Here is an 18,769-nt window from a genome sequence, read left to right as displayed (position 1 = left end):
ATCTGCCCAATCCACACACCCACCACTTCCTATTCCAGGCCTATCACAGGTTTATCCTACCCCATCAGGGGCCAGACCACCTGGGAAAGCAGCCATGTCATTTACCAGCTCTGCTGTGATCATTGCACAGCTTTTTATATTGGTATGATGACCAACCAGCTGTCCACCAGGATGAACGCCCACCACCAAACTGTGACCAAGAGCACAACATGCAGCTGAACATAACACACTTGATTTCAATGGCTGCTTCCCTCCACCACCAGCTTTACTGAACTGCACAGATGGCAGTCATCCTTACAACACATTCTCTGCTCCTGTAATTATCCTGGCCTCAACCTATGGTAACATACTGCTCCACACCATCCACCCAACAGTTTCTACCCCCTATGTCCTATCATCTCCTGCCCATTCTTGTCTCCCACCTTGTTTATTTGCAGCCCTCTGGCAACACATCCACCTGTCTTTCCCCATTCCTCTCATTTTTTCTTCCTTTTTTCCCCACCTTCCTGCCCCACAACATTCTGACACTGTGCCTGTTGGAGCCTAGTCCCTGCACACTCACCAGACAGCATATGTCTCTCTCCCCACCCGTACACTGCTATCTCTTCTCCTTCCCCTTCCCCCTTCCCCCCTCCTCCCCTTACCCCTTTCTGCCCTTCTCCCTTTCCCCTCCCTCTCCCCTTCCAGATTGCTGCTTGCATTCCATGTGATATTGCATTATGGCCTGAGAAGCTGGAGTTGGCAGTCATATGTGCAGGATGTGTCCTTGCTTTTTTGTGTTTGTGTGTGTGTGTGTGTGTGTGTGTGTGTGTGTGTGGGTGAGAGAGAGAGAGAGAGAGAGAGAATGTATGTTTTGTGTGTGTGTGTGTCACTCTACTGATGAAGACTGTGGCTGAAAGCTACAAGTGAGCATCTTTTAATCATGCCTGTCTGCAACTTTAGGTATCTTCTTTATGATAAGTAGCAATCTATCTTTTCCTACATTGTTAATTATTTTTCAGCCATTTTAGTCATCTGTCATGCAGCTGATCATTTGTGCATGATTTCGAATTGTGCATTCAGTGAGTGCTTGCTATATATACAGCTTATACTCCCACAGTATATATACAGCTTATACTGCCACAGTTTCAGCTAGTCCATTTTTCTGGTTAATCAAGCCCATTAACTTGAACTTTATCTTCATTTCCATATTTATGAAACTAATGCAAAAATGTGTGACAACAAATAGATTTTCCAATATAGTCACATGTTATTCTCAGCTTATCAATATTGGCTGTGGATCATCTTACTGCAAGAAATAAGGAACACTCACTAAGACATGGCCATTATGCATTTAGGACTATACTGTATGATTTGTTCATGTTTGAACAGTGTCAGTGACAGAAACTGCAAGGTACATTGTCCACAGTTGCTTGAAGATATAAGACACTGACAAAACTTCAGCATAAAAAGTAACATTGTCAGAACAGCTAGTGGCAGTGGAAGTAATCATTATCCAGATTGTACATGTAGATGCATGTGGATGGGACCAGTATGGTGCACAATGAAAGCAACAGAGACAGGCAAGTACCAACAGCATTGGTTTTATAAAGAGTAGTTATTGGAGTTGCTAGCCATGTCATGCTATATGAAATTACTTAGTTATAAAGAAATAATGGTTGAAAAACCATAAAAGTATGGCTAGGAGCCCAGAATCTTGTGGAAGGGGGGGGGGGGGGGGGGAGGATAGTGTTAGAGAGGACTTTGAAACTGTGAGAAAAACTTTTGGGAGCAAGTGTAAGAAAATCATTGAACTCCAAAAAATAAATTCAAACAAAATTGGAGGGAACGGGGAAGGAAACAGATAATTGAGACTCCAGTTACCCAAAGTTTTCTGGCAGATGAAAACTAAATCACAAACTTTATTTATTCAGCCACACACAATGTGAATAGTATGGGTGTCTTAAAAATATTCACAGAGTATAAATACACACATAAAATATTTATTACATTGCACATTTGTACAGCTTTTGTCAGTATTATATTGTACACTTTGTAAAATGCCTCTTGACCGTAACACTTAATGATTCAAAATCATTTTTATAATTTATTTTGAAGATAATGATGAATACTACAAACACTTAAATGATAACTAACTGAAACCCTCAGCTGTCGACAGGTGTTGTTGGTATACCTCGATGTGGACAGCTGAAAATGTGTGCCCCGACCAGGACTCGAACCCAGGATCTCCTGCTTACATGGCAGACGCTCTATCCATCTGAGCCACCGAGGACACAGTTGAATAGTGCGACTGCAGGGAATTATCCCTTGCATGCTTCCCGTGAGACTCACATTCCCAACTGTCCACAATTCTACATATGTAATGTACCTTATAGACATATATGTAGAATTGTGCACGGTTGGGAATGTGAGTCTCACAGGAAGCGTGTAAGGGATAAGTCCCTGCAGTCGCGCTATTCAACTGTGTCCTTGGTGGCTCAGATGGATAGAGCGTCTGCCATGTTAGCAGGAGATCTTGGGTTCGAGTCCTGGTCGGGGCACACATTTTCAGGTGTCCACATCGAGGTATATCAACAACACCTGTCGGCAGCTGAGGTTTTCAGTTAGTTATCATTTATTCCAGGGAAAAGCTGCACGGTCATCAACAGTATTCTGTTCTTTCGAGAACAGTTACTGTCTTCATATATATACTACAAACACTTTTTGTAATAAATAAATTTTTAAACCTTACGTGGAGGTATGTAAGTCATGGTCCATGGAACTCTTCTATCCCCGAAGTTTCATCCAAAGCTATGTTGGACATCTTCAGAGGTGCTCCTGGTTGTGCTGAGCCTTGCCGACTGATGAGTCAGACATCAAAGAATGGCCTAAATACCATGGAAAGTGGGTGTGGTCTGGATTTCATGTGATAGCAGAGATGAGCTTTGTCAAACATAAAATATAACTATCAATCATAGTATGTCAAAGATAAAAACTCCTCATTGATTCTGTAGCGCCACTGCCCATATATCACTGAGTTTCATAGCTTTTTCTTTTCTGTTAAAATTATCACCATGTTTATATATTTCAATGGCTTCTCTATATAACTGTGGATTCGTTTGTCATAGTACATAGATCTTCAGTTTCCGAAAATTTCACTATGTGATCACCCGACTGAAGAGCATGTTCTGCCATGGCTGACTTGTCTGTTTTCCCTAGTTGGGAAAGACTTTTATGTTCCTTCAACCGTGTATTCACACTTCTCTTTGTAGTTCCAATGTAGACCCTACCACATGTACACGGAATCTTGTATACACCACTTGCAGACAGAGGGGGATGTTTATCCTTAATGGAACAACCTATTTTCTTAGTCGGTCTGAAAATCGGCCGAACGTTATGTTTTCTCAAAATCTTTCTGATTTGACCCATTACTTTTTTGATGAAAGGTAGAAAAACCATGTTCTTCCATCGCTGTGTCCTATCGTTGTCCTTAGGCCTCCTGTTTTTCGGTCACAAAACTCTATTTATTTCCTTACTAGAGTACCCATTCTTCTCAATAGCCTGCTTTAGATGTTTTAACTCAGCGTCCAGGTATTCCAGTGCACAAATCCTTTTAGCTCTGTCCACTAGACTTTTAATTACACCTCATTTCTGTTGTGGATGATGTCTGGAATCCTTATGCAAGTATCTGTCAGTATGTGTAACCTTCCAAAAGAATTTATGTTTCAAGCTGCACATCAGTCTGTCTCATAACGAAGACATCCAAGAAGGATATTGCATTGTCTTTCTCCATTTCCATGGTAAACTGGATTTTAGGATTTATACTATTTAAATAAGAAAATAACTCCTCTAAAGCTTTTTTGCCATGTGACCAAACCACAAATGTATCATCCATGTATCGATACAATCAACATGGTTTCTTATTCGCTTTTTCCAGAGCTAATAGTTCGAATTTTTCCATGTAAAAACTGGTGATGGTAGGACTCAATGGGTTACCCATGGCCAAACCATCAACCTGCTCATAAAACTCATCCTCGCACTGGAACTGACTACAGGTGAGACAGTGACTGAAAAGAGCAGTAAAACCTGCTGGGAAAACATCTGCTATGTAAACCATAAATTTGTTAAGCAGAATCATCGTAAATAAAGACACTATGTCAAAACTAATACAAATATCCTCAGGAGCCAAAGTTAGTCCCTTCAGTTTCTCAATGAAATGACATGAGTCTTTTACATAAGAATCAGCTCGGCCAACATATGGTTGTAAACAAGATGCCAGATAACTTGCTATTTGGTACGTTGGGGAATTAATAGCACTGACAATGGGTCTCAGAGGAAGGTTAATCTTATGAACTTTAGGTAGGCCATAAAGTCTGGGACACATAGCTTCACTCCTCAACAAACCTTTCTTCGCCTCCTTTTGAATTGAAGTAGATGACTATCAACATATTTGTTTTCCTCAATATGCTAGCTGTAGGGTCTTCCTTAACTTTATTATATTGTCCTGATGTTAAAAGATCCAAAATCTTACTTCTATAATCCTCTTTATTCATAACAACAGTAGCATTGCCTTTGTCAGAAGGAAGAACCACTATCCCTTTGTCTGCAATTAAATCTCTGAGAGTCCTTCCCTCACCTTTTGTTAGGTTACTTTCCATAGGTTTACTGCGGCACAAGACCCTGGTAGTTTCGATGTTAATTGCATTTGCAGTTTCTTTGGGGAGGGTTCGTACTCATGCTTCTGCATTCGCATTTATCTCCCCAAAGAAACATCCCACTCATCAGTCAGCAAGACTCAGCACAACCAGGAGCACCTCTGAAGATGTCCAATGTAGTTTTAGATGAAACATAAGGGATATAAGAGTTCCATGGACCACAGCCATACTACCTGGAAGAATTCTTGGCCACTGAGACATCCAGTCATGAAAGCCTTCATTGTATGTAAGTCAAATTTGTCTTTGAGTGCTCCCCGAGTCTTTCATTTAACTTTCAAACTATGGAAAATCCAGGATGGAATGTAACAATATTATGAGAAGGAAAGTTGCCACTCACCATAGAGGAGGCTGCTGCAGGGAGGGGTAGGGATAGTATGGTGGGGGTGGTTGACAGTGAAGTGCTGCAGTTCAAATGGTGGGCAGGGGAGAGGTGGGAACATTTGTAAATTGTCTCTCCACCTCTCCCTTACCTCCTTACCCCCATCCAGTCGCCACTCCCATCATGCACTGGTGCTGCTGCTCGCAGTGTGGTTTCAGTTGCCTGAGACTGCAGTCATGTGTGTGAGTTGCATTTGCTTGTGTGTGTGTGTGTGTGTGTGTGTGTGTGTGTGTCTGTTGTTGATGAAGGCCAATGGCTGAAAGCTTTAACTGTGAGAGTCTTTTTGTTGTGCCTTTCATATACCTTTATTTGTCATAAAACACATTTTTGAGCTTTCATTTTCTTTTTCATGCTGACACATAAGTGGTGACTGGATCCGGCCCAGTGCTCATGTATCTACATCTACTTCTAAGTACATACTATGCAAACTACTGTGAAGGGCATGTAACAAGATGTACCCCACTGTATTCTTGTTCCATTTGTGCACAGGAAGATTGACTTCTTACATATCTCTGTGTATGAAGTAATTAGTATAGTTTAGTTTCATGGTTCCTATCTGAAGGAATCGTAAGTTAAAGTTTATTCCTAAATTCTTCATTTAATATTGGTTCTTGAATCTTTGTAAATAGGCTTTTGTGGTATTAATGGTGCTTATCTTCAAGTGTCTGCCAATACAGACGTTTCAGACTTTGAATTAAATTTTTCCTTTGATTCAACAAATCTGTGACTATTTGTACTTTCTTCTTTCAATATGTTCAATATTTGTTATTTGTCCCACTTAGCGTGTCCCACACACTCAGCCAGTGCTCTAAGATATGATGTAGAACTGTTTTATATGGAGTCTCCTATGCAAGTTGATTGCATTATTCTAGTATCTTGCCAATACACTGCATCTGCTGCCTGTTTTATCTATGACTGAGCCTACATCATCATGCTACTTAATAATGCCACTCAAGGTTACAATCATGTTGTGAATTGACTAATTCCAATTGTGTCTTGTTGACACTGCTGTGATAGGACATTATCTTTCTGTATTTCGTGATGTTTGCAGTTTTACATTTCTGAAAATTTAAAGCAAGTTGCCAATCTTTGAACTGCTTGAAACTGGAGATCTGCCTGAATATTTGTGCAGCTTTTTTCAGATACTACTTCACTACAGATAATCATCTGCAAAAAGTTTGAGGTTACATTTAATATTGTCTACCACATAATTGACATGCAATATGAGCATTATGAAGCCAAGCATCTGTAGATGAGTCTCCATCCAGGATAACACAGTGTATAATGCCTGCATCATGAACAGTGGTGTAGCAAACACAACTGGTGCCCCAGACACGAAGCTTTATTAACATCCTTCCACCCCGAGCCCCACATCCATGTCGGCGTCTGGGGTATGACACTAAACTTTATTGCCCCCTCCCTCTCCAGAAACAAATGTAAAAATATAATACACTACTGGCCATTAAAATTGCTACACCAAGAAGAAATGCTGATGATAAATGGGTATTCATTCGACAAATATATTATACTAGAAGTGACATGTGATTACATTTTCATGCAATTTGAGTGCATAGATCCTGAGAAATCAGTACCCAGAGCAACCACCTCTGGCCGTAATAATGGCCTTGATACACCTGGGCATTGAGTCAAACAGAGCTTGGATGGTTTGTACAGGTACAGCTGCCCATGCAGCTTCAACACGGTACCACAGTTCATCAAGAGTAGTGACTGGTGTATTGTGACAAGCCAGTTGCTCGGCCACCATTGACCAGACGTTTTCAATTGGTGGGAGGTCTGGAGAATGTGCTGGCCAGGGCAGCAGTCGAACGTTTCCTGTAATCAGAAAGGCCCATACAGGACCTGCAACATGCGGTCATTCATTATCCTGCTGAAAGGTATGGTTTCGCAGGGTTCGAATGAAGGGTAGAGCCACGGGTCGTAACACATCTGAAATGTAATGTCCACTGTTCAAAGTGCTGTCAATGCAAACAAGAGGTGACCGAGACGTGTAACCAATGGCACCCCATACCATCACGCTGGGTGATATGCCAGTATGGCGATGACAAATACACGCTTCCAATGTGCGTTCACTGCGATGTCGTCAAACATGGATGTGACCATCATGATGCTGTAAACAGAACCTGGATTCATCCGTAAAAATTACGTTTTGCCATTCGTGTACCCAGGTCCGTCATTGAGTACACCATCACAGGCGCTCCTGTCTGTGATGCAGCGTCAAAGGTAACCGCAGCCATGGTCACTGAGCTGATAGTTCATGCTGCTGCAAACGTCGTCCAACTGTTCGGCAGATGGTTGTTGTCTTGCAAACGTCCCCATCTGGTGACTCAGGGATCAAGATGTGGCTGTACAATCCGTTACAGCCATGCTGATAAGATGCTGTCATCTTTACTGCTAGTGATATGAGGCCATTGGGATCCAGCACAGCAATCCGTATTACCCTCTGGAACCCACCGATTCCATATTCTGCTAACAGTCGTTGGATCTCGACCAACGCGAGCAGCAATGTCGTGATACGATAAACCGCTATCGCGATAGGCTACAATCCGACCTTTATCAAAGTCAGAAACGTGATGCTACGCATTTCTCCTCCTTACATGAGGCATCACAACAACCTTTCACCAGGCAATGCCGGTCAACTGCTGTTTGTGTGTGAGAAATCGGTTGGAATCTTTCCTCATGCCAGCACATTGTAGGTGTCGCCACTGGCACCAACCTTGTGTGAATGCTCTGAAAAGGTAATCATTTGCATATCGCAGCATCTTCTTCCTGTCGGTTAAATTTCACGTCTGTAGCACGTCATCTTCGTGGTGTAGCAATTTATCTTGTTTGTCTTGAAGACCAATTGGTGCCCTTCTGCAAGTGATGCCTGGGGCATTATGGACCTTCTTGCCCCTCGCCCTCTCCTTGATATACCACTGACCATAAACCCCCCCCCCCCCCCCCCCCCCGTACCTACACTTTTGTTATCAAAAACAATCATTGGTTGTTCTTGTACAAATTTTTAGAAATTATATCACTAATTTATGCATCCATTTTACCTTAGAAGGAAGTTCATAATAACACTTAAAACTAAAAAAAAATGAACTCATCTGGTTCTTGCAGATCTTAATCAAAATTATGGCTCATTCAGTAACTGTTTTCATCTAGTTGGCATGATGGCTTCAGTTCTTGACAATTAAGGACTCTCTCATGTAATGAAGCCTTATTATTTTCTTCACATAATATTTCAGTATAATTTCATGACTCCTATTCCCATGTTTTAACATAACAATTTCATGATAAATACTTCAAAAAATTCCTCTGTAGCCCACTGAAACACTACTACTTCTGATACTCCATAGCTGTCTAATACACAACTACTACTACTACTGCTGATAATACTCATTAACAGACTGTACTGTACTAATACACAAAAGTCAGCAACAAAGTTATCATAGCTCACAGCTATCTGAATACATCAATCTTTACATCCAAAGAAATGTCTTCAGTATCAATATGATCTGAATTATTTAAAAAAGAAACAAATATATTTAACATTTCATGAAAGCAATGATTACAGGAAACAATAAGTGTTATATTAATGATGTGTCAAGGAGGTAAATACCTTAGTATTTGGTGTATCATAATCTATGATACTCCACAAAAAATGAGGTATCTGTGCAGTTTCATTATACATACCAAAAGATCCTCAGTCCAGTGACATATTTTGTTTGTTACCTCATATGATTGTTCTTTCAATCATAGATGTTGGTGTGGTACTGAGTCAAATGCTTTTTGGAAGTCAAGACATAATGCATCCACTGATTACCTCGATCCATGAGTTTCAAGATGACATTTGCAAAAAACTCAAGTCAGGCTTTTCATGACTGTTATTTTATATTACTTAGTGGTTGGCCTGGAGGAGATGTCCTGTTAAAATACCTCATTATAATCAAACTCAAAATGTGTCCTAAGATTCTACACCACATATCTGTCAGTGCTATTGGACGGTAGTTCTGTGTGTCACATTTGTTATTCTTTTTCCAGATAGCCAGACCTATGCTTTCTTCTAAACACTAGGAACAGTATTTTATTCAAGGGCTTCTTGGTATATTATGGTTAAAATGAAGGTAACTCAGCTGAGTATAGAAACTAAAAGTGATTCCATAGGCCCTGGAACCTTGTATATACCTAAAATTAACTGCTGTGTATACAGATGTCACATTTGTACAGATTTGTAAGCATGGTCCAATTTCTTCACTTCTATGTCTGCATATACTGGTGTGTTTAAGGTTCACACCCTATATCACAAACTTTTTCATGAATGTTTATTTGTAGAATTCTACATAATATGATGACACCCCCAAAAACGTGTAACACATTATTAAATAATTGTTATTTTGCAATCAAGACTGTTGTCTTTCGAAAATAATTCATAACAGTTGCTGTACCAGCAAGCCAATGTGGTGGAAAAGATATTACCAGGGTAACTTGTTTGAATGGCAAAGATAAATACTACTTTTTGTCTTTATTTGCTAAATTGTTTATATGAATGTTCTTATTCAGTTTACTCACCCAGAAACAAGATGTTACAGGACTGTCTGAAACTGGTTGTAACACTCTAATAGTAGGATTACTAATGACACTCACATATGTTTTTGTGATATATCTGAAACATAAAGACTTACTGAATGTCTTTGTTGTGGAGCTTTCCTCTTTTTCCTCAGGTACCATACACCAAAAATAGCAACACCTGTGACAAACATTAATGCTCCCACTATTGTACCTATAATAGTGCCTAAAGACCAAGACAGATCTGCAAAAGAATAAGAGTTCAGTATAGTAGAACACTGAAAACATATACAAAACTTGAACAAAAAAGGCCATTCCCAGAAAATGTGCAGTCATTGACCTACTACAGATCATGTTTTCTTTAACTAAGCATTCAGACACTGCAGATCCTCACAGACACAAAATTATAAGACCAGCACATCATTACATAATTGATAAGTTAATTAGTTAGTAAGTCAGTTACTTGATCCATTGGTTAAATTCATGATAAACATTGAGATGTATATACGACTAAAGAAATAAAAAGTAATATTTATACAGCTATGTGTTGGCCACTTACAGGTTTGTTATTTTTTTAATAATGACTAATTATCTCTACTCAAGAATATCTTTATGGTATAGAAAGAATTGTTAAAAAGAAACTACCTTAATCTACATTTGAAAACAATTCTGCTATCTGTCAGACATTTTATTTCCATGGGTAGGCTGTCGAAGAGTTTTGTATTTGCATTTTTGACACCTTTCTGTGCCAGAGTTAGATTCATTAAAGGGTAAGGAAGATCTTTTTTCTTCCAGTATGAATATTTTTGTGACTCTAAAATATAGATGGATTATTGACGAAATTTCATGAGTGAATAAATGTACTGTGAGGGCATGGCTAATATTCCCAGCTGCTTAAATTGATACCTGTTTGCTTAAAGTGATTCCTGCAAGATGTACAAGGTGCGAGCAAAAAGTAAGGGAAATTTTAATTCTGCAGGCTTTATATATCAGATTTTCAATTGTCTTTTGTCTTGTTGGCACACATGTACCTGATGTATGTTTGCAGTTTCACCTGTTTTGAATATTTAGTTCCTGCTGACAGCTGATAAGGCTATACATATTTCCAAATGCTCAATGAATTTTTATTTTACAATAACATGAATCAAAGAATTTACATTAAAGGACTAAAATGCAGCACTGATTGAAAATGTCGACTGTGGCTTTTGACAAATCTGCTATGAGTAAGACATGAGTTTACAAGTAGTATAAACTTTTTACAGAAGGTTAAGAAGTTGCTGAAGACAATGACCTCTCAGGATACCCTACCACATCAATTCTGGATGACAATATGGAAGAAGTAAAAAAAATGGTTCTGGAAAATTGCCAAATCATCATCAGAGAGGTTGCTGATGATATTGGCATATTCCTTGGCTCATGGCTAGCAATATTTTCTGACGATTTGGGCTGAATCATGTAGCAGCAAAGTTTGGTCTGAAATTGTTAAATTTTGACCAAAAATGATGTCTCTCAGAAATTGCTAAATGAAGTCGACAATGATCCAGAACTTCTAAATAAAGTTATAACAGGTGAAAAAACATGGATATGTGGATACAACACTGAAACCAAGACCTAATCATCCAAATGGAAATTGCTTGACCCAAGACGAAAAAAAAAATGACAAGTATGATCACATATCAAGGTTCTTCTCACTGCTGTGTTTGTTTACAATGGCATTGTGCAATGTAAGGTCTTGCCTTATGGTCATATGGTCAATAAGGAATACCACTTGGAAGTTACATGTTGTTAATGTGAAGCAGTCCAAAAAACAACCAGAATTGTGGCAAAACTATGCATGGAAATTGTATCATCATATTTCTCCCACCCATACCGCAATATTACCTGAGCATGGCACTCTGCAACTTCTTTCTGTTCCTGAGAATTAAGAGAACCATGAAAGGATGTTGTTTTTCCACCACTGATGAGACAGAAAAAGAATCTCTGAAGAAGGTGAACACCATGATGAAAAGTGAGTTCCAGAAGTGCTTCCAAGATTGGAAAAAGTTCTGGCACAAGTATATTATTAAATCTAAGGTGGATTACTTTCAAGGGAATGAAGTTGATGTTGATGGGCAGTTAAAGATCCTTTAAGATAAACTAAAATTCCCATTATTTTTTGATCACATCGCATATTTGTGTGAACTACATACATAATTCTAATTAGTTTCTTTTGTGCAATGAATAGCTTTTACTAAGCAAGAAGTTCGTCCCCCCCATGAACCATGGACCTTGCCGTTGGTGGGGGGGCTTGCATGCCTCAGCAATACAGAAAGCCGTACCGTAGGTGCAACCACAACGGAGGGGTATCTGTTGAGAGGCCAGACAAACGCGTGGTTCCTGAATAGGGGCAGCAGCCTTTTCAGTAGTTGCAGGGGCAACAGTCTGGATGATTGACTGATCTGGCCTTATAACACTAACCAAAATGGCCTTGCTGTGCTGGTACTGTGAATGGTTGAAAGCAAGGGGAAACTACAGCCGTAATTTTTCCCGAGGGCATGCAGCTTTACTGTATGAATAATGATGATGGCGTCCTCTTGGGTAAACTATTCCGGAGGTAAAATAGTCCCCCATTCGGATCTCCGGGCGGGGACTACTCAAGAGGACGTCGTTATCAGGAGAAAGAAAACTGGCGTTCTACGGATCGGAGCGTGGAATGTCAGATCCCTTAATCGGGCAGGTAGGTTAGAAAATTTAAAAAGGGAAAGGGAAAGGTTGAAGTTAGATATAGTGGTAATTAGTGAAGTTCGGTGGCAGGAGGAACAAGACTTTTGGTCAAGCGAATACAGGGCTGTAAATACAAAGTCAAATAGGGGTAATGCAGGAGTAGGTTTAATAATGAATAAAAAAATAGGAATGCGGGTAAGCTACTACAAACAGCATAGTGAATGCATTACTGTGGCCAAGATAGACACGAAGCCCATGCCTACTACAGTAGTACAAGTTTATATGCCAACTATCTCTGCAGATGACGAAGATATTGAAGAAATGTATGATAAAATAAAAGAAATTATTCAGATAATGAAGGGAGACGAAAATTTAATAGTCATGGGTGACTGGAATTCGGTAGTAGGAAAAGGGAGAGAAGGAAACATAGTAGGTGAAAATGGATTGGGAGTAAGAAATGAAATAGGAAGCCGCCCTGGTAGAATTTTGTGCAGAGCATAACTTAATCATAGCTAACACCTGGCTCAAGAATCATGAAAGTAGGTTGTATACATGGAAGAACCCTGGAGATACTAAAAGGTATCAGATATATTATATAATGGTAAGACAGAGATTTAGGAACCAGGTTTTAAATTGTAAGACATTTCCAGGGGCAGATGTGGACTCTGACCACAATCTATTGGTTACGAACTGTAGATTAAAACTGAAGAAACTGCAAAAAGCTGGGAATTTAAGGAGATGGGACCTGGATAAACTGACTAAACCAGAGGTTGTACAGAGTTTCAGGGAGAGCGTAAGAGAACAATTGACAAGAATGGGGGAAAGAAATACAGTAGAAGAAAAATGGGTAGCTTTGAGGGTTGAAGTAGTGAAAGCAGCAGAGGATCAAGTAGGCAAAAAGATGAGGGCTAGTAGAAATCCTTGGGTAACAGAAGAAATATTGAATTTAATTGATGAAAGGAGAAAATATAAAAATGCTGTAAATGATGCAGGCAAAAAGGCATACAAACGTCTCAAAAATGAGATCAACAGGAAGTGCAAAATGGCTAAGCAGGGATGGCTAGAGGATAAATGTAAGGATGTAGAAACTTATCTCACTAGGAGTAAGATAGATACTGCCTACAGGAAAATTAAAGAGACCTTTGGAGAAAACAGAACCACTTGTATGAATATCAAGAGCTCATATGGAAACCCAGTTCTAAGAAAAAGAGGGAAAGCAGAACGGTGGAAGTAGTATATAGAGGGTCTATACAAGGGCGATGTACTTGAGGACAATATTATGGAAATGGAAGAGGATTTAGATGAAGATGAAATGGGAGATATGATACTGCGTGAAGAGTTCGACAGAGCACTGAAAGACCTGAGACGAAACAAGGCCCCGGGAGTAGACAACATTCCATTAGAACTACTGACGGCCTTGGGAGAGGCAGTCATGACAAAACTCTACCATCTGGTGAGCAAGATGTATGAGACAGGCGAAATACCCTCAGACTTCAAGAAGAATATAATAATCCCAATCCCAAAGAAAGCAGGTGTTGACAAATGTGAAAATTGCCCAACTATCAGTTTAATAAGTCATGGCTGCAAAATACTAACGCGAATTCCTTACAGACGAATGGAAAAAACTAGTAGAAGCCAACCTTTGGGAAGATCAGTTTGGATTCTGTAGAAATATTGGAACATGTGAGGCAATACTGACCCTACGGCTTATCTTAGAAGCTAGATTAAGGAAAGGCAAACCTACGTTTCTAGCATTTGTAGACTTAGAGAAAGCTTTTGACAATGTTGACTCTTTCAAATTCTGAAGGTGGTAGGGGTAAAATATAGGGAGTGAAAGGCTATTTACAATTTGTATAGAAACCAAATGGCAGTTATAAGAATTGAGGGGCATTAAAGGGAAGCAGTGGTTGGGAAGGGAGTGAGACAGGGTTGTAGCCTCTCCCCGATGTTATTCAATCTCTGTATTGAGCAAGCAGTGGAGGAAACAAAAGAAAAATTTGGAGTAGGTATTAAAATCCATGGAGAAGTAATAAAAACTTTGAGGTTCGCCGATGACATTGTAATTCTGTCAGAGACAGCAAAGGACTTGGAAGAGCAGTTGAACAGAATGGACAGTGTCTTCAAAGGAGGATATAAGATGAACATCAACAAAAGCAAAACGAGGATAATGGAATGTAGTCGAATTAAGTCAGGTGATGCTGAGGGAGTTAGACTAGGAAATGAGACACTTAAAGTAGTAAAGAAGTTTTGATATTTCGGGAGCAAAATAACTGATGATGGTCGAAGTAGAGAGGATATAAAATGTAGACTGGCAATGGGAAGGAAAGCGTTTCTGAAGAAGAGAAATTTGTTAACATTGAGTATAGATTTAAGTGTCAGGGAGTTGTTTCTGAAAGTATTTGTATGGAGTGTAGCCATGTATGGAAGTGAAACATGGATGATAAATAGTTTGGACAAGAAGAGAATAGAAGCTTTCGAAATGTGGTGCTACAGAAGAATGCTGAAGATTAGAGGGGTAGATCACATAACTAATGAGGAGGTGTTGAATAGGATTGGGGAGAAGAGAAGTTTGTGGCACAACTTGACTAGAAGAAGGTATCGGTTGGTAGAACATGTTCTGAGGCATCAAGGGATCACCAGGGCAGCGTGGAGGGTAAAAATTGTAGAGGGAGACCAAGAGGTGAATACACCAAGCAGATTCAGAAGGATGTAGGTTGCAGTAGGTACTGGGAGATGAAGACGCTTGCACAGGATAGAGTAGCATGGAGAGCTGCATCAAACCAGTCTCAGGACTGAAGACCACAACAACATTAAGCAAGAAGTTACCCCAGAATATTATCCTGTAAGACATGAGTGAATGAAAATATGCAAAATTATTTTAACTAACTGATTTCTATATCCCAAAAGCTGGCAATTATTCTTATGGCAAGAGTAGCAGAAACTAAACATTTTAGCACATCTATTGTATAGCTTTTTCCAATTTAAATTTTTATCAATATGGAGAGCTAGGGACTAGGTAAGTAGGAGGAGGGAGTTTTTTGACAATACAAAGCTGGATAAGCTGCATTTTTTCAAACTTTAAAGACCACACTTTGTGCAAAGCCATTCACTAACTCTCACAGAAACATCGTTTACTATGTCTTCTGTTGATGTTTCTTTGCCTAGTTTCACAACAATGCTTTTACCATCTGCAAACAGAAATTGCTGCCTTCTGTTTCAAATAAAATGGTAGATCACTAACATAAAGCACTGAGCTAATTATCAAAACCTGTGGGACTCCTATTGTTATTTCTCCCCTGCAAATGATGTGGCATACCCCTTTGTATTACCTGAACAGCCTAGAGTAACTTTCTGCTTTCTGTTTCTTAAATGAGATCTAAACTAGCCATTTGCTGAACTATGTATTCTTTAAAAACCTTAACTTCTCTAATAGTATATTATGACTGACACAGTCAAATGCCATTGTTAAGTCACAGAAGATCCCATTTGGTGATTTTTATCATTTAAAGATTTTGTTATGTGGTCAGTAAATGTATAAATAGCTGTATCAATAAATGTCTATTCTAAAATACAAATTATGATTGGCTAAGTATCCCATTACTTCATATATGGGTGACAATCCTAAAGAACATCACTTTGTCAAAAATTTTACAAAATGCTGTTATGAATGACATGGGGGAAATAGTTATTGACAGCTGTTGAGTTACACTTTTTATACAGAGACCTTACAGTAGCAAACTTCAATCTTTTTGGGAAAATTCCATGAGTTAATCATGCTTTACATACTACAGGCCCAAAATTTTGTAGTGTCTTATTGAAGGTATTATCCAACTCATGTGAACTTGTAGCAATGGCAAGAACAGTCATCAAAAGTTAAAGATAATGAGACCAATCCCCATGCAAAAGAATGGGAGGTTTGGGTTCTTTGGAAAAAGAGAGAGTAGTATGCTTTGGTAAATGCAATGTGTTTGTATACATCTCATGCTGTGTGAAGCAATATTCAATAAAGTTCTTATTGTTCACTAAACAATGTATATTCAACCATCATTAGATCTGATCCACTGAGACAACAATAACTACTAACTTTTACTTTTTAGAGTCATGATGATCTTCCTTATTTCAGATGGGGATGTGGGATTAATTTATATTGCAGTGAATGTCATCTGTGTTGCTCAATCAGTGTACTGTTTTCCTTTAGCTTCTGAATTATTTTCAACATTTCTCTCACCTATTTTTCAAAAGTAATTACTAAAACTGAGTTACACATGATCTGTCTTTTACAGTATTCGCGTCCTCTTTAACAGAAATAGTGTTACCTTCAATGGCTCCTTTCTCTGTTTCTCTTTTACCAGTATTCCATATGGATTTGGCTGTATTATGTGATCTGTCAGTTTTAGACAAGATGTGTGTACTCTTGTAATTTTTTTACAAATTTTCTTAATATTTTGTAGTATTGCCTATAATAAGGAAGCATTTCTGAGTCATTATTTGTTCTGGCTATGCAGTGCATGCTCTTTTTCACTGTGAAGAGATTCTGATGCCTGCACTTATTCCAGATCTCTTTAATGTCTTGTCATTATTTAATTTTATTATCTTTTTAGGAAAACTACTTTCAAAAACATATAAAAATTATTATGAAATATAAACATTACCAAAGTCAACATTTTAAAGATTTCTTTAAAGTATTGAGTATTTTTGTCATTGATTAAAGTGTTTTTGAACTGTACATGGAGTTAATTTATGTAATGTGACTATGCTGCTTCATGATCTGCCTCTCTGGATAGGCATGTATCTCTTTAACTTCTACTTGTGAATGAATACATTATCTATAATAGTGCTAATATCTTGAACAACTTCAGTAGGAAAATTTATGATTGATACCAAGTTATAAGTGGCTACAAGCACTTTTAGATAACTTTTCCTGTGAGATTCAAGATGAAATATACATTTAAATCACTCAAATTAATAATTCCTTCCTTCTGCTTGACAGACACAATAATTCATCAAAAATTCACAAAGATTTCCCAACTACCCAATAGGGACTTGTACACTGTAACAATCAGAAATATTATAAGGGGTGTTCAAAAAGAAATGAGCTGGAGTCTAGAAAGCACAAACTGGTGACAGGAGGGTAATATCATGGTGTGTGTAAGGAGGTGTGGTTGTGACTAGAGCATGGAAGTTCACAGCCTGTTGCTAGAGGGCACAGGTGCACGTCATGTGTCTATACAGAGCTAGCAGCAGCACGCATCAATCGTCCAACGCTGCAAGTCACATTGCAAACAGTGACATGTAGACATGAACAGAGAGGTGTTGTTCATGTCTGACAGCAGAAGGAATAGGAAGGAACAGACATTCATCGATGAATGTCACAAGTGTATGGCGAACACAGCATGTCACAAGCGCTTCAGGAAAGGACAGATGTTGTTAGCTGATATTGCACGGTCTGGAGCATCACACTGCTTTACCTATGACATTGTTCTTGGCTACTATCCATACAATCTGGACCTCTTTCCCTGTGATTACTCCATTTTTGATCCCATTAAAAAGGCTCTGAGGGGCAAACAATTCACCTTGGACGACAATGTCCAGCTGTACATGGACACTGGATAACATCCCAGTCCAAGGAATTTTATGAAACAGCCATTCACTGCCTTATGTCACAGTGGGACGTGTCTCAACAGCCAGGGTCAATACTTCTAACACACAGGTGCTGGTTTCTGTAATTATGCCTCTGGCTCATTTTGTTTTGAATGCCCCTTATACATTTACCAATAGTAACTGACAAGCACATGTTTCTAAATCCTGATATATACAGAATTTACTTATTTTTGTATTTATATCCATTTTTATAATCCTGACAACTCCTCTTCTATCCTAACTGAATCCATATGAATATGCAGCTAACCATAACCACATACAGTAAGATTATTTATCCCTATGATTATATGGTGTCAGACAGACACTGTCTCTGAATTTCTGGAACACTGTAATAAGTAGACCTCATTTATCAAATATTGTTAATCTATGTATTACACCACTTTATAGTACACTACTGGCCATTAAAATTGCTACACCAAGAAGAAATACAGATGATAAATGGGTATTCATTGGACAAATATACAGGGTGTTACAAAAAGGTATGGCCAAACTTTCAGGAAACATTCCTCACACACAAATAAAGAAAAGATGTTATGTGGACATGTGTCTGGAAACGCTTAATTTCCATGTTAGAGCTCATTTTAGTTTTGTCAGTATGTACTGTACTCCCTCGATTCACCGCCAGTTGGCCCAATTGAAGGAAGATAATGTTGACTTCGGTGCTTGTGTTGACATGCGACTCATTGCTCTACAGTACTAGCATCAAACACATCAGTACGTAGCATCAACAGGTTATTGTTCATCATGAACGTGGTTTTGC

General features: G+C 38.8%; 1 protein-coding gene across 1 annotated transcript in view; it reads right to left on the bottom strand.

Moving 5' to 3' along the window:
- The window catches only part of LOC126474942 (uncharacterized), a 147,876-nt gene that overhangs the window by 10,837 nt on the left and 118,270 nt on the right, over positions 1 to 18,769 (bottom strand). The window contains exon 8 of the mRNA XM_050102461.1: positions 9,762 to 9,889. Within this exon, the coding sequence (XP_049958418.1) occupies positions 9,762 to 9,889 (128 nt within the window). The remainder of the gene's footprint in view (positions 1 to 9,761; positions 9,890 to 18,769) is intronic.

Source organism: Schistocerca serialis, chromosome 4 (assembly GCF_023864345.2).
Source record: "Schistocerca serialis cubense isolate TAMUIC-IGC-003099 chromosome 4, iqSchSeri2.2, whole genome shotgun sequence".
In the NCBI taxonomy this organism is placed as follows: Eukaryota; Metazoa; Arthropoda; class Insecta; order Orthoptera; family Acrididae; genus Schistocerca; species Schistocerca serialis.
Note: the sequence above shows the minus strand (reverse complement) of the source record. Positions and strands in the feature narration are given on the sequence as shown.